The sequence below is a fragment of the Pelodiscus sinensis genome, chromosome 15 (genome assembly GCF_052426305.1).
Source record: "Pelodiscus sinensis isolate ZL-2025 chromosome 15, ASM5242630v1, whole genome shotgun sequence".
NCBI lineage: Eukaryota > Metazoa > Chordata > Testudines > Trionychidae > Pelodiscus > Pelodiscus sinensis.
This window is the reverse complement of record NC_143066.1, coordinates 2532649-2547844: the sequence shown is the minus strand read 5'-3', so window position 1 is coordinate 2547844 and position 15196 is coordinate 2532649. Positions and strand designations below refer to the sequence as shown.

Below are 15196 nucleotides of genomic sequence, written 5' to 3'. Positions count from 1 at the left end.
TTCAGGCAGAGGAAAGAGAGAGTTGGTGGGCTCCAACCTGGAGAGAAAAACCACACTGCTGGTGTATAGAATTTTTGCATTCCAGGAGCTGCTGCTGAGAGCCTGCTGGGGCTTTGATCTAGCAGGCTGCTTCAGAGGTTGTTGGTGATTGTCCCTGAAAGGGAGAGACTCTGGCTGTGCCTGTGACTGAGACGAACCTGCATAGAAATAACCAGTGTTTTTTTTGTGACAGTACACACCAGTACTCTGGGAGCACTCTTTCCGGATGGAAGTCTGCTCGGGACATGCAGCAATTAAAGGGGCCGCGACCACATTTCGGCCCCAGTGCTTTTTTTTTTTTTTTTTTTGCTTGACAGATTTTTCCCGGTTTTTGTTTGTTTGTTTTGCTCAACAATTTTGCCATCTGGCAACCATAGTACCAGTACTTTAAAAAAAAAAAAAAAAGCAGCACTGGAAATAACAATAAGTAACTGTGGCTGGTTAGGAAAGCGCTGCCTGGGATGGAACACAGAAGACAGACTGACTCTGGGTCTGAAGAGAGGCAGAGTGATCTGCCCAGTGAACCAGAGCTCTTGGCATTTGGTGGGGCCAGCTCCAGTGTCAGAGGTATTTTGCAGTTGTTGCCTGCCTGGACTGACACACACACAACGTGCACAGTGCTCTACTTCAGCTGCAGCCCTTCAAGCGTGCCCACACATGCACATAGGACTCTTGAGATCCAGAGAAGTGCACACTTTGGGGTGGAATACATGGTTGTGGTGGTGTAAATGCCGATTAGACAAGTTTCATTTATTTCTGCGCATTTTGTTAAATGATTTTATTCAATTTTAGTCTGTTAAACCCTGTTTCTTTGTTGATGACACTAAGCTGGGGGAAAGGTAGATACACTGGAGGGCAGGAATAGGCTCCAGATGACCTAGACAAATTGGAGGATTGGGTCAAAAGAAATCTGATTAGGTTCAACAAGGACAAGTGTAGAGTCCTGCACTTGGGATGAAAGAATCCCAAGGATTGTTACAGTCTGGGGGCTGACTGGCTTAATAGCCGTTCAGCTGACAAAGAAATGAGGATTAGAGTGGATGAGAAGCTGGATATGAGTCAACAGTGTGTCCTTGTAGCCAAGAAGGCTAATGGCATAGTAGGATCCATTAGGAGCATTTCCAGCAGATCTAGAAAAGTGATTATTCCCCTTTATTCGGCATTGGTGAGGCCACATCTGGAGTATTGCATTCAGTTATGGGCCCCCCACTATGCAAAGGATGTAGACACATTGGAGAGGGTGCAGCGGAGGGCAACCCAAATGATCAGAGGGACTGGAGCACATGACCTACATGGAGAGGCTGAGGAGTCTGGGCTTGTATTTACTCTACAAAAGAGAAGAGTGCGGGGGGATTTGATAGAAGCCTTCAACTTCCTGAAGGGAGGTTCCAAAGAGGATGGAGAGAAGCTATTCTCAATAGTGACTGAAATGCAGCCGTGTTAGTCTGGTGTAGCTGAAACAAAATACAGGACTATGCAGCACTTTAAAGACTAACAAGATGGTTTATTAGATGATGAGCTTTCGTGGGCCAGACCCACTTCCTCAGATCAAATAGTGGAAGAAAATAGTCACAACCATATATACCGAAGGATACAATTAAAAAAAATGAACACATATGAAAAGGACAAATCACAAGTTCTCAATAATGATGGATAGCAGAACAAGGAGCAATGGTCTCAAATTACAGTGGGGGAGGTCTAGGCTGGACATCAGGAAAATCTATTTCACCAGGAGGATGGTGAAGTAATGGAATGGGTTACCCACAGAGGAGGTGAAATCTTCATCCCTAGAGGTTTTTAAGTCCCGGTTTGACAAAGCCCTGGCTGGGCTGATTTAGTTGGGATTGGTCCTGCTTTGGGCAAGGGGCTGGACTCTATGACCTCTTGAGGTCTCTTCCAGCCTTAGGATTCTATTATTCTTTAAGAGCTTAAGTTGTCAGGTAAAGGTGTGTCAATTCTAATTTAATCAATTAGATAAATGCATATTATTTATAATTGTTGTTTTGGAGTTAGATCCATATTATTACTGGAATAAGTTTATTCATGGAAGCTCCCATGGCACACCATTAAGTGTGTACAGGGGCCAGCCAGGTAGAGGCACTGCTATTTTATACTCCTGGGCTGTGTCTACACTGGGCCACTTATTCTGGAAAATCAGCCGCTTTTCCGGAATAAGCTGCGAGCTGTCTACACTGGCCCTTGAATTTCCGGAAAAGCAACGATGCTCTACTGTACAAAATCAGCCACTATTCCGGAAAAACTATTCTACTCCCGCTCAGGCATAAGTCCTTATTCTGGAACACTGTTCCGGAAAAGGGCCAGTGTAGACAGCCCAGTTGTCTTTTCCGGAAAAAAGCCCCGATTGCGAAAATGGCGATCAGGGCTCTTTTCCGGAAAAGCGCGTCTACATTGGCCACAGACGCTTTTACGGAAAAAGGGCTTTTCCGGAAAAGCAGCCTGCCAATGTAGATGCTCCTTTTCCAGAAAAACTGAAAACGGAATAGTATTCCGTTTTAAGCATTTCTGGAAATTCATGCCAGTGTAGACACAGCCCTTTAGAACAGTGGTCTCCAACCTTTTTACACCCAAGATCACTTTTTCCAACCTCCGAGGCGAGAAAAGTTGCTCCCGGTGTCCCTGGTCTGCTGGAGACGGTCCCCAGCAGACCAGGGACACCGGGAGCAAAGCCGCAGCGGGACCATCTCCAGCAGACCAGGGACACCGGGAGCAAAGCCGCAGCAACGGCGGGGTGCCGCGCCTCTGAGGCTTTGCCAGAGCAAAGCCTCAGAGGCGCGGCACCCCGCCGCTGCTGCGGCTTTGCTCCCGGTGTCCCTGGTGTGCTGGGGGGGGGGGCGCAGCTAGTGCACCCCCCCCCCCCCCAGCAGACCAGGCTTTTGTTGTGGACCCTGGGGTAGAGCAGCTGGGGTGCTGCCAGGTTGGTCCTGCAGGGACCTACCTGGCAGCCCAGCTGTTCTGTCCCAGGCTCGAGATTCAGCCGCTGTTGAAACTGATCAGTGGCTGATTCCAGGAAGCTGGGGGCAAAGCAATTCTGCCTCCAGCTTCCTGTTGTCAGCCCCTGGTCAGTTTCAGCAGCAGCGGCTGAATCTGGAGCCAGTTCCGACTTACATACAAATTCAACTTAAGAACAAACCTATAGTCCCTATCTTGTATGTAACCCGGGGACTGCCTGTACATATTCCACAGGCAACTAATCCATTTGCCTGAGGATATCTGGCACTGGTGTCTCATGATGAAAGTTGTACATTTTTGCAAAGTACAGAGATGTCTTATTCTTCAACTGTAGCCTCTTGTCAGTTATTACTGCTCTTGGAATTGCACAATGTGCAAATACATATTTAATGGGCCTGACAACTGCTTTGGTATCTTCATCTGTGTCTGCTTTTGGGAAATGAGGTAAAGCAATCCATTATAAGAAGGCGCTGTCTTCTCTGGCTGAACATGCCAATTCAAACTTTACTCCATAAAATTGCAAGTTACTTGTACAGTATCACTGGATCTTTCTGCTGCAACTCTCTGTATTTTTGACACATTCCACACCTGCTAAGCATTTATTCAATGTCACTACTTGTGTGTCCACAATATATCTTCTCTTGCTCCCCTTTTTGATTTGGTCATTCCCAGATAGCCTGCATGTACTTAATTCAATATATTCTTTCCCATCACTGTGGGAACCACAATCTGTGATACCTTCAGGAACATTCCCGAGATCACTGACAGCTGACATTTACAATGAGAGTATGTGGCAGCCACTCTTTGGGCTGGAGCAAAGAGGGGCAGTTGCTTGACCAGCTGGAGTGTGGCCCAGCCTCAACAGGCTGATTGCCATGGCCAGCTGGCCAGGCAACTGCCCCTCTTTGATCCAGCCCAGCTGGCCGGGATGTTCAGCCCTCTGATGCTGCCCCAGCAGATCCCTCCAAGCCACCACCTTCTGTTGAATGGGTACTGCTACACAAAAGAGGAGGGCAGATCTAAAACGTATTGTGCACAGCCGCACAGGCATACAGTGCAGAGGGAACTTAAGACTAACCTATGGAGATGCCGCGACTGACCATCAGATTGTGCTCTACCAGTTAGTGACCAGGGCTTTAGAAACAAGGGACTATAGCAAAGGGGTGAATAGGGGAACCCCAACTATCCACTGGCATACTCAGGATCTCATTTAATGATAAAAATATCAAGCACACAGGCATTTATGTGCCTGCAGAGGCATAGTGAGGGTGTTATGCGCCCGGGGACAAAGGAAAAATTTGCACCCCCCTGCTGCCATGTGGCACGGCTCCAAACCTGGTGCACAGCTGAGGGGAACTTCTACCGCATCTTCCCCTACCCCCTACAGTTTGGGGCCGGGCTCCTGCATGCACTAACCCTCCAGTTGAGATGGAGGAGGGTTGGGCTTGGAGCAGAGAGGCAGGGAGGAGGCTCCAGCTGCCTGTGGCAGGCGGAGTAGGAGCACGTGAGCTGAAGGGATAATGGAGGGAGCAGAATGGGATTAAACTGGAGCCTCACTAGCATGGTGCCCAAGGGCAATTGACCTCTCCAGCCCCCTCGCTATGCCACTGCCCATCCTCCTGCAGATCTATCATCTTATGCATGTGCAAGATCTGTGAGAGCCATCCCATGAATCTGCAGTTAGTGTCTGTGGCACCGGTTTCTGGGTGGTGTCTCAATGCTGCCACATTCACCTCCAAAGAAGGGGCTTCCCAAAGCAGGCCCTTGCTGCTGACCCCCAAGGCATCCACAGATCCAGTCTCCTTTCAATGGGCCTACTGATCTTGTATCTGGCTTCCACCTCCTCTCCAAACTTTGCAACTGCCCAGAGGTGCTCACCTTCCGCCTTATACATTCCCACTTAATTCACCCCACAGGGACAGTCTCTGCCTCACTTGTCCTAGGGACTATTCTACCAAGACTTAATACAAAGTTTCCATGTAAAAGGACTCAATACAAAGCTAAAAACTTCAATGAGAGAATGATTAATACAGAGAAGTGTCTACATCTGCTGCAGGGAGACACCTCTGCCTGCCTCCACCCCTCTTCCCCCACAGTCTACAGCCCCATTGCAAAGCGGGGGAGGGGAAGAAAAGAGACAGAGGTCCATCCAATGGGACTGAAGCAGTCATGAGCAAGCCATGCCCAGGAGCCATTCTCCTGTCCATTGCTGGTGCTGTGTTGCTTCAGACACGCTGAAATGCGGTCACCTCTAGGGTGGGCTAGACAGCTGTTTAACACCTGCACAAGGTTTCAGGCAGGGGGCAGTGCGAGCTGCCTTCCTGCAGAGCCCCCATCAGAACTACTGTGCCCTCCTGGCTTAGAAAAAGAATAAACAGGAGGATTGGAACTTATCCCGCCCAGTCTCATGTCCCCTAGGGAGGGAATGAGCCATCTACATTAGTCCCCAGCTGGAGTATCATGTCTAGTTCTGGACGCCACATTTCAGGAAACATGGGGAAACTGGAGAAAGTCCAGAGAAGATCAACACAAATGTTGAACGGTCTAGAGAACATGAGCTACGAGGCAAGGCTGAAGGAACTGGCCTTGTTTACCTTGGAAAAGAGAAGACTGAAAAGGGACATGAGAGCAGCTTTCAAGTATCTAAAAGAGTATCATAAGGAGGAGGAAGAAAAATTGTTCTCCTTCGCCTCTGAGGTTAGGATGAGAAGCAATGGGCTTAAATTGCAGCAAGGGAGGTTTAGGTTGGACATTAGGAAAAACTTCCTGTCTGTCAGGGTGGTTAAACACTGGAATAAATTGCCTAGGGAGATTTCGGAATCTCCATCACTGGAGATATTTAAGACCAGGTTAGACAGACACCTGTCAGGGATGAGCTAGGGCAACACAACTTTGGAAGCCCCAGGGGCCACACTGATACTTACAGAACATGCTGAGGGCCTCAACTTAAGTGTGGTTACATATGCAAGCAAATCTATACAAACAGCTTCTCTCACACTGACAGGCATGAATACAAAGATTAAGGCAAGACTTCACAACACACAGACCCCATTTAAGTCAGCTCTGCTGATATTAATAAAATGCAATATTTACCCGATTTCTACCCATGTGACAGCACTTTTCATGAGCAATGACAGTCCAGGAATTTAACTACTAAAAAGCATATCAACAGAAGATCATTACACTGACTACTTTTTTGTTTTGGCTCCCATTTGCCAGCCACGTGTTGATCCCCACAGAAACCCAAACTGCACCGCGGGGCGCAAACTGGCCGTGGGCAGCATACCAAGTTATTAATAAATATTTTAAAATCTTTATCTTTTCTCTCTGCTGCCCTGTCTCCTCTCCTTGCTCCATCATCTTCTCACTGCCCTCAGCCCTCCTGCGACCTGCCCCCCTCCACCTCCTGTGCCCACTCCTCGAGTAGTCCCACTCTGATCAGGTGAGCTACCCTTCCTCATCCCCTCTTCTAACACCTCCCTCTACACACCTGCCCTGCCTTTCTCTTCTGGTGCTGGTCCCTCCCCTGCAGGTGTCTGTCCTTCTGCTTCACCCCCAGAATCCCCTGGCATCTGCATCTTTCCTTAGCCCTGCACCCTCCTGGTGCCTCCCCCTTCCCTTATTGACCCTGCCCCCTTTTTTCCTGATGCCCACCCCCTCACCACTCTCTGCCCCCATTTCCCTCAAGCCCCTCTGTGCCCTCACACGACTTGCTCCCTCCCCACCTTTTTCATGCCCACCCCTCCTTCCAAGCCTTCTCCCAGCACCTCCCCCTCCAGACCCTAATGCCCTTACCCTCTCCTCTCCTAGCATCACCCTCTCCCCCCTCCCACTGACACCTCCCCTTCTGCCCTTTTCCTCATTGTCTGCACTTGGCTCCCTGGCATTTGTATCTTCCCTCTCCCCTCTGCACAAGCCCCTTCCCCCACACACCTTCCCCCTAGTTTTCCCCCTGCCCTGCCGTACCTTCTGCCTTCCACTTAGCGGGGCTGGAGTCTGCGCTCGGCCCCAGAAGTCCCCAGACTCCGAACTGGAAGCTAGGCCGACCCCATGCGGCACCAGACACTTTTAAAGTCCCGGGCCGTGACGTCACGTCACGTCATGCCTGGGCGTCTCGCCGGTCACCTGGAAACGCTGCGCAGCGTGCGCAGGCAAGGGGGAGCGGACTGAGCGCTGGCCGGGGCGGCGAGTCCTATGGCCCTGCCCTGCCGTGCGCAGGCAAGGGGGAGCAGACTGAGCGCTGGCCTGGGCGGCGAGTCCTATGGCCCTGCCCTGCCGTGCGCAGGCAAGGGGGAGCGGACTGCGCGCTGGCCCGGGCGGCGAGTCCTATGGCCCTACCCTGCCGTGCGCAGGCAAGGGGGAGCGGACTGAGCGCTGGCCTGGGCGGCAAGTCCTATGGCCCTGCCCTGTCGTGCGCAGGCAAGGGGGAGCGGACTGCGCGCTGGCCCGGGCGGCGAGTCCTATGGCCCTACCCTGCCGTGCGCAGGCAAGGGGGAGCGGACTGAGCGCTGGCCCGGGCGGCGAGTCCTATGGCCCTACCCTGCCGTGCGCAGGCAAGGGGGGGCGGACTGAGCGCTGGCCCGGGCGGCGAGTCCTATGGCCCGGCCCTGCCGCGCGCAGGCAAGGGGGGGAGCGGACTGCGCGCTGGCCCGGGCGGCGAGTCCTATGGCCCTGCCCTGCCGCGCGCAGGCAAGGGGGGCGGACTGAGCGCTGGCCCGGGCGGCGAGTCCTATGGCCCTACCCTGCCGTGCGCAGGCAAGGGGGGGCGGACTGAGCGCTGGCCCGGGCGGCGAGTCCTATGGCCCTGCCCTGCCGTGCGCAGGCAAGGGGGAGCGGACTGCGCGCTGGCCTGGGCGGCGAGTCCTATGGCCCTGCCCTGCCCCGCGCAGGCAAGGGGGGCGGACTGAGCGCTGGCCCGGGCGGCGAGTCCTATGGCCCGGCCCTGCCGTGCGCAGGCAAGGGGGGCGGACTGAGCGCTGGCCCGGGCGGCGAGTCCTATGGCCCTGCCCTGCCCCGCGCAGGCAAGGGGGGGGGACTGAGCGCTGGCCCGGGCGGCGAGTCCTATGGCCCTGCCCTGCCCCGCGCAGGCGAGGGGGGGGGACTGAGCGCTGGCCTGGGCGGCGAGTCCTATGGCCCTGCCCTGCCGCGCGCAGGCAAGGGGGGCGGACTGAGCGCTGGCCCGGGCGGCGAGTCCTATGGCCCGGCCCTGCCGCGCGCAGGCAAGGGGGGCGGACTGAGCGCTGGCCCGGGCGGCGAGTCCTATGGCCCTACCCTGCCGTGCGCAGGCAAGGGGGGCGGACTGAGCGCTGGCCCGGCGGAGGGGGGCGGCCATAGGACTCGCCGCTCTCACCCCGGCCCGGCCCCCTGAGGAGAGGGGCTCCCGGCGGGAGGCGGGCTGGGAGCTCACTGCAGTGACGCCACGCACAGGAGGCAGACGTGACAACACAACACGCTTCGCACAACCCCCCCCCCCCCCCGCATCGAACCGACAGGATCCCGGCCCCGGGCTGCGGCGCTCCCGCCTTGCCCCACAAAGGCTGGAGGCGGCTCGTTCCCACATCCCCGGGGGCGGGGCCCGCCAGGGACTCAGGAGCACGCGCTACCTCAGTCTCCAGCCCTCTCTCCTGGCCAGGGCTGAGGCAACGGCTGCTTCCGGCCAGGATTGGGTCCCGCTGTCACGTGACAGCCCGCGGCCTATACCCGGCTGGCTGTACGGCGCAGGACCTAGCAGCGGCACACGCGACGCTGCATGCTGGGAAGCGCCAGTCACTCAGGCCACACCGCTTCCTGGACCCATGCTCAGGCCGCGCCCTCGAATATTACCATTGGCCCACTCTCGGCCAATCAACGCCTCTCGATTAGCGCCCGCTCTATCCCAGCCTAGGCTGGCCAGATCCCTTCTCTCCCTTTGCGTTGGGGTTGCGTCACCGTCCGCGCGCCGCTCTCTGGTTGGCCGGCGTTGCGGCCGCAGCCCATCCTCTCGCCTCGCGCCCGTTAGCCGCCGGCCAATGGGGAGATTTGTTTGGGGTCTGGGGGGCGGGCTGACGCGCGCTCAGCTGGGCCCGCGCCTGCTCGCCAGGTTCCCCCGCTGCCGCCGGCCTCAGGGCTCCGAGCAAGTGGGACCGCGGCCCGTTGCCAGGCCCCGTGCGCGGCGCGCTCAAGGCTGAGGGGAGGGGTCTCGGGGCGCCGGCCGGGGCAGAGGCCGCCAAGTGGGGAGCCCGGGCGGCAGGGGCTGCCGAGACGCAGCGCAGGGGCGGGGGCAACTGGGACCGAAGGGCTGGGGGGTCGCGAGGCGGCTGCACGAGCTGGCGGATTTGGGGCGCAAGTGCCGGCACCTGGGGCTGCAGGAGCCAGGAGCGCAGCCGGGAAACCTGGGGCGCCGAGGCTGCAGCGGGGCGTTGATGCTTCAGGTAACGCTCCGTGGGGAGAAGGGGCCGCTAGTGCGCTCGGGGCGGGGGCAGGTCTGCAGCAGGGGAAGAGGCGAAACTTTGCCCCTTTGTTTGGCGTCTGCGTGGAGCGGCGTTTTGCCCCGTGGTGCCTGCAGGATCTGCCGCTGGTTCTCTAGTCTGAGGCGGACGGGCGACCCGCGGACCAGGGCCTTATTACAACGCGCTGGTCTAGTCAGTAGCTTGTGGGGAAGAAGAAAAGCGTCTGTAGAGGAGAGTGGGGGTTTTACCGAGCACGAAGCTGTGGGGAAGCAAAAGCTATAAAGGTGTCAAGATGTTGGTGTCTTAGAGAAAAAGAAGAAACAGGTGTAATGCGGAGAAGAGAGTTACGCGACAACAGCTGGGTGGGCGAGTTGGGAGGAGAGTTGCAGTTATGGTAAGCGTCAGAGGTTTTAACTAAAACACTTTATAGATCACATTTTAGAAAGTAGGGTTGCAGTGACATATGCTCTTCCTGATAATTCAGTAGGCGTTACACAGTCCTTCCTTAGGCAGATTTTGTTCTGCGTGGGGATGGTACGTTTTCTTTCCTGTTGTCATGGCTATCGAAGCATGTATGCTGTTAATTTGTGATCACGCCCTGTAAACTACCCTCTTTCAACCAAAGGGATTGAAACTCCCCTTAAATATCATACACTCCTAGTCCTTTTAGTAGTTAAAGTTTTTCAGAACAAAGCTGAATTGCCTTGTTGCCCGTAGTTAGGGTGGTTTGTCAAGTGGATCGCTTATCACATTTTAATGTGTATTAAGGGGTTAACGACCTGTATGAGTAGTTCACCTCAGATGTAAAATAATTTTACACTAGTAAATAGAAATGCTTAATTTAATACATAGAGAAAACTGTACTTTAGTGTCGCCCCTTTAAAACAAAATTACCCTACTTTCTAAAGGTTATGAAGTCGACAGACTCCTTTTAAAAATGCATTATATTCGTGTTTGCATTTTCTTTATTCAGTTCAGTGAGTGAGAAATGTTTTAGTCCTGTTGTTACTTGGAATTGTATACATTTGTTGGTAGTTGGTTTTTCTTCTTAATTGAAGCAGAATTGTGAATTCTGGTTTTGTTAGATAAGACAATTGCATTGCTGTTGATAGCTTGTTGCATTTTTTTAGTATGGCGTCGTTCTTGAAAGGTGTTGTCTTGTTTTTAGATAGTGTCTGTAATATTTTCCGTGTTGTAGAAATTAAATCATCCGCTAACCGTCTCAGTGATTAATATTAGTCTGAAGCCTTTTGTGCGTAGCGTGGTATTTTCCACTGAATTTAAAAAAATAACTGATAAGTTTTGTGAAGCAAAGCCAGTGGTCAGGCTAACAGCTACTGTGGGTCCAAGTGTCAAATTTACAGTCCCATAATAAAATAATATGCATTTCGATGGCAGCAAAGCCCACATAAGTGGACTTGTAACAAAATAATGTGCTTAAACTTTTTACTTGGCAAAGCGGTTGCAGAATCTCTTTGAGGTGCACGCTTTTCGGGGAGTGAGGGGTTTGAAAAACGGCACCAAATATTTGGATCTGGATATTTTGTGTTTCTTTTTTTTATTGTGGTGGGGGTTTGCAATCAGTGTAAAATCCTGGAAGTTGGTGACGTAGCAAGCAAAGTTCATGGCTTTGGAAAGCGAAATCCTCTCCTGGAGTGCCTTTTTTAAAAATGCAAACGTTGACAGGAGATCAGCCCCAAAGCGATGCTCCTTTGCAAAGATACTAGAGCTGTTGGGCTCATTGTGTACTTGACGATCTGCCACCTTCCCGGGGAAAAAGTTCCAGTTTAGGATAAAGCAGAAAGGTGCATAATAATTTGGAGGTGGGTGGGGGGAGTTGGAAATCTTTGTAGCCTTGGCCAGTCCCAGCCCCAGAGAGAGTCAGAGAGAGAGAGAGTGAGAGACGATAGGAGGAGAAGCTGCTGCTGCATCTAGGAATATGAATTTCCCCCCCTCAGCAGGTCGGATCACCTCGGCTCCATGGTGAGGAGAAAGAAGAGCCCCCCTGGGCCAGAGGAACAGCACAATGGGTAGGATGGGGTGGGGGCGAGTCACTTTTAGGGGCCCCGTCCCTGCTCTGAGCTCTCCCTGTTCCGCTGGGGTATTTTGGTGGCTGGTTTTCTCTGTGTGTGTGTCTGCGCCTGTCGAGCGCTTCCAAACGCTGAGTTTGGCTTGGCAATTTCCCTGCCAAAGGCGCTCCTAATCCCTTCAGCAAGGTGCCAGGGGTCTGCCGGGGGAGCCTGGCTCTCTTTTGGGGTGATTTGGGAGGTTTCTTATGGGGCTTTCCCCCTCCCACCCCTCGGCACAGGTTGTTGGGTCGGGACAGCAAACGAAAGGGGATTTAGTAACAAACAACGGCGGCCATGTTGAGAGGAATTTCTGCAGCTAAACTTCTCCCCTCTCAGCCCTTGGATTTTCTTCCCTCTCTAGTGGGGTCTGTGGTTTGACTTTGTGCCCCCCTCTTTTCTTTCTCTCCTCCCCAACAGGATGACAGTGAAGCTGGGAGACAGCAGCGGGGAGGAAGGGGTGAAAAAGCTAGGCAAGCGAGCAGGAGATGAGGAGTCCCTGGAAGAAGAAGAAGGGGCAGGAAGAGGAGAGGCAGCTCCAAGCAGGAGCAGCACAAAGAAAGAAGATAAGATTATTAACAACAACACTAATAACCCCTCATCCAGCCCCAGTTTACACCAAGAGCCGTCCTCTCTTCAGCCCTCCCACAGCCAGGACCAGCATCATTTTCTGAGGTCCAGTGTCAGACCTCAGAGCAAGAGGTTAAGGAAGGATTCTCAGGCATCCTGCTCTGTTGGCAATAGCAGCAGCACTACTGCAAAAGGAAAAGGTACTGTATACTGTCACCCCTAAAACATATACAGGGCAAGGGTGGGGGGAGGGTGTCACTTGCATTTTCAAATTCTGACCGTTTTGTCCTACAGATGCCATCTTCTGTGATGTGTGTTGTTTTGTTTTGTTGTCTGTCTTGTAGTAGCTGAATTCCTCTTTGTGTCCCAAGGCTTCAGCTTGAATGCTGCCCACTCTCATGTTTACACTTGCAAAAATAGGCACTTTGGATGTGTGCATGAATATTTTTCCTCTCAATTTAATATCAAAGAGGATATGTAACTCTTGTATTTATTATCTTCTAATCCTCAGTAAAAATACTCTATTTTGGCTAGTAAATTAGCATGTGGCAAGATGGGTAATCAGGGATTATACACAGAATTACTAGCTTTGGGCTGAAACAGAATATTAGATGTTAGCATGAGAATATCTGAGAGGGGTTGCTCTCTATCTCCCACAGGATGATTTGTGAGACATGTCTGAAATGTACATACTGTAAACGTGTCTAACCATGTTGCCCTAGGTTCTGTGCAGCATCCTTTGCTAATGTGTTACCAGTTCAGAAATGTCCTGGACACTTACATGTTAAGTAAAATAATTAATTGAAGGGGTTATGTTCCATGGATGATTTTATCAGAGCCATGGCTTCTTTAGATAGATGGAGAAGGATATTTGAGAGACTTGGTACTGTTATGTGCAAACTGCTTTCTGGTGGACACCTGACTGTAGTTGAGTGATACTTGGATATAATTTTAGTATACTTTGAGCAACAATATTTAAATATTTTTCATTATTTTGAGGATAAGTAATGTTTCTAGTTCTTAAACCTTTTATTTCAGTAAGAAATTTTTACATCTATCCGTAAAAATACTTCAGTACTTCTTAAATATGTTTGAGGTCACTGTATCTCTTCTTTCCCAAGTACTGAATCTTCATATAGTATACAGTAGGTAAAAATGCTGAGAACAAATATTAGCTTTGTATTAAAAATAAATACAACTTTGTAAGGTAGCATGTCCCTTTAGATGTATTTAAACAAAACATTAAATACGTTGAGAGACAAATATTTTTGTAAAGTTTACAAAGTACTTTTTTATAGGTTAGTAAATACATTTCAGTTAAATCCCCAGCAAAATCTTCAGTGTGGGTTGTAGTATCCAGTATTGAGAAATCTAGATAATTCTCTACCTAATGTATTTAAACCGACAAAATAAACAGAAAATCACTTGAGATGCTGCTAATTATTTTAAGGATTGTGAGTGGTATTAATGTGTTTTATCTCTGTTGTGTATATGTTCCATAATCAGCATGGTAGGCATGTGTTTGTATGTATTTGGATGTACTGTATATTAAATACATACATTTTTAAAAGAGCCTTGCCCTAAACCAGCAAGCAAACTCCATTTATTTGCCTGTTTGGTTTTCCGTATGATATTTACATACCCTCTGCTTCTTGTTTCACGCCCCCATCCTCTTCCACCCCCCCCCCTGCCCCCCACATGTATTTTAGGTCTGGAAATCCTAAACTCAACACTCTGGTCATCTGAAGAAGTGGGCTATGCCCATGAAAGCTCATGATACCATCTACATGTTTTGTTAGTCTATAAAGTGCTACCAGACTGTTGTTTTTTAAGTTTATCGTGTTCAGACTAATTTGGCTACCCCTTGAAGCTTCCATTTGCTTTAAGATTCATATACTGAAATTAACAAAGGAAAAGTGTGTACAGTATAATCCAATGACTACAATCTTTTTGGTAATTAGAGAAACAAATTGCCATACCTGACTTTATTTTTGTCCATACAGGCAGTCCCCGAGTTACGCGGATCCGACTTATGTCGGATCCGCAGTTACGAATGGGGCTTTTCTCACCCCGGAGGATGCGAGCGGCGGGGTGCCCAGATGCGCCGCGGTCCCACCGCCCGCGTCCTCCAGGGCAAGAAAAGCTGCTCTGTGTCTCCCTGGTCTGCTGGGGGGGGGAGTTCCCCCCAGCAGACCAGGGAGACACGGAGCAAAGCCGCGGAGCACGCGGGCAGCGGGACAGCCCAGACGCGCCGCGGCTGTCCCGCTGCCGGCGTCCTCCGAGGCTTTGCTCCCTGTCTCCCTGGTCTGCTGGGGGGAGCTGCTCCCCAGCAGACCAGGGAGACATGGAGCAAAGCCGTGGAGGATGCGGGTGGGACCGCGGCGCGTCTCAGCGGTCCCGCCACCCATGTCTCCCTGGTCTGCTGGGGGGGGGGAGCGCAGCTAGTGCGCCCCCTCCCCCCCCCCCAGCAGACCAGGCTTTTCTCGCCGACGACGCCTGGGGTAGAGCAGCTGGGGCGCTGCCGGGTTGGTTCCGCAGTGCCGCTCCTCAGCGCTACGGGACCAACCCGGCAGCACCCCAGCTTCTCTGACCCAGGCGTCCCCAAGTCAGCCGCTGCTGAAACTGACCAGCGGCTGACTACAGGAAGCCCGAGGCAGAGTTGCTCTGCCCCGGGCTTCCTGGAATCAACCGCTGATCAGTTTCAGCAGCGGCTGACTAGGGGACACCTGGGGTAGAGCAGCTGGGGTGCTGCAGGGTTGGTCCCCGCAGCACTGAGGTGCGGCACTGCGGGGACCTACCCGGCAGCGCCCCAGCTGCTCTGTCCCAGGCATCCAAATTCAGCCGCTGTTGAAACTGATCAGCGGCTGATTCCAGGAAGCCCGGGGCAGAGCAACTCTGCCTCGGGCTTCCTGTAGTCAGTCGCTGGTCAGTTTCAGCAGCGGCTGAATCTGGACGCCAGTTCCGACTTACATACAAATTCAACTTAAGAACAAACCTACAGTCCCTATCTTGTACGTAACCCGGGGACTGCCTGTATTTTGAGGAATTATATTAAATCATTGAGTACGGTCAATAATGCATTTCAAGTTGAGAGCAGCTAGAACTCCACTTAGCTAGTTTTGC

General features: G+C 52.1%; 2 protein-coding genes across 11 annotated transcripts in view; one reads left to right on the top strand and one right to left on the bottom strand.

Moving 5' to 3' along the window:
* The window catches only part of IFT140 (intraflagellar transport 140), a 214143-nt gene extending 205378 nt beyond the window's left edge, over positions 1-8765 (bottom strand). The window contains exon 1 of one of the 2 annotated variants that reach the window (XM_075898985.2): positions 8613-8765. The gene's annotated coding sequence lies outside the window, so the exon portion shown is untranslated. Of the gene's footprint in view, positions 1-6975; positions 7149-8612 lie in introns of those variants that run through there. The other variant, XM_075898987.2, reaches the window with a different exon arrangement.
* Positions 8766-9008: 243 nt separating this feature from the next.
* CRAMP1 (cramped chromatin regulator 1) overlaps positions 9009-15196 on the top strand; it is an 83608-nt gene continuing 77420 nt past the window's right edge. For 2 of the 9 annotated variants that reach the window (XM_089782183.1, XM_075898990.2), the window contains exons 1-2: positions 9480-9831; positions 11924-12273. In XM_089782183.1, the coding sequence (XP_089638309.1) occupies positions 9767-9831; positions 11924-12273 (415 nt within the window). In that variant the 5' untranslated portion in view covers positions 9480-9766. Of the gene's footprint in view, positions 9420-9479; positions 9832-10490; positions 11468-11923; positions 12274-15196 lie in introns of those variants that run through there. The other 7 variants (XM_075898992.2, XM_075898991.2, XM_075898994.2 and 4 more) reach the window with 7 other exon arrangements.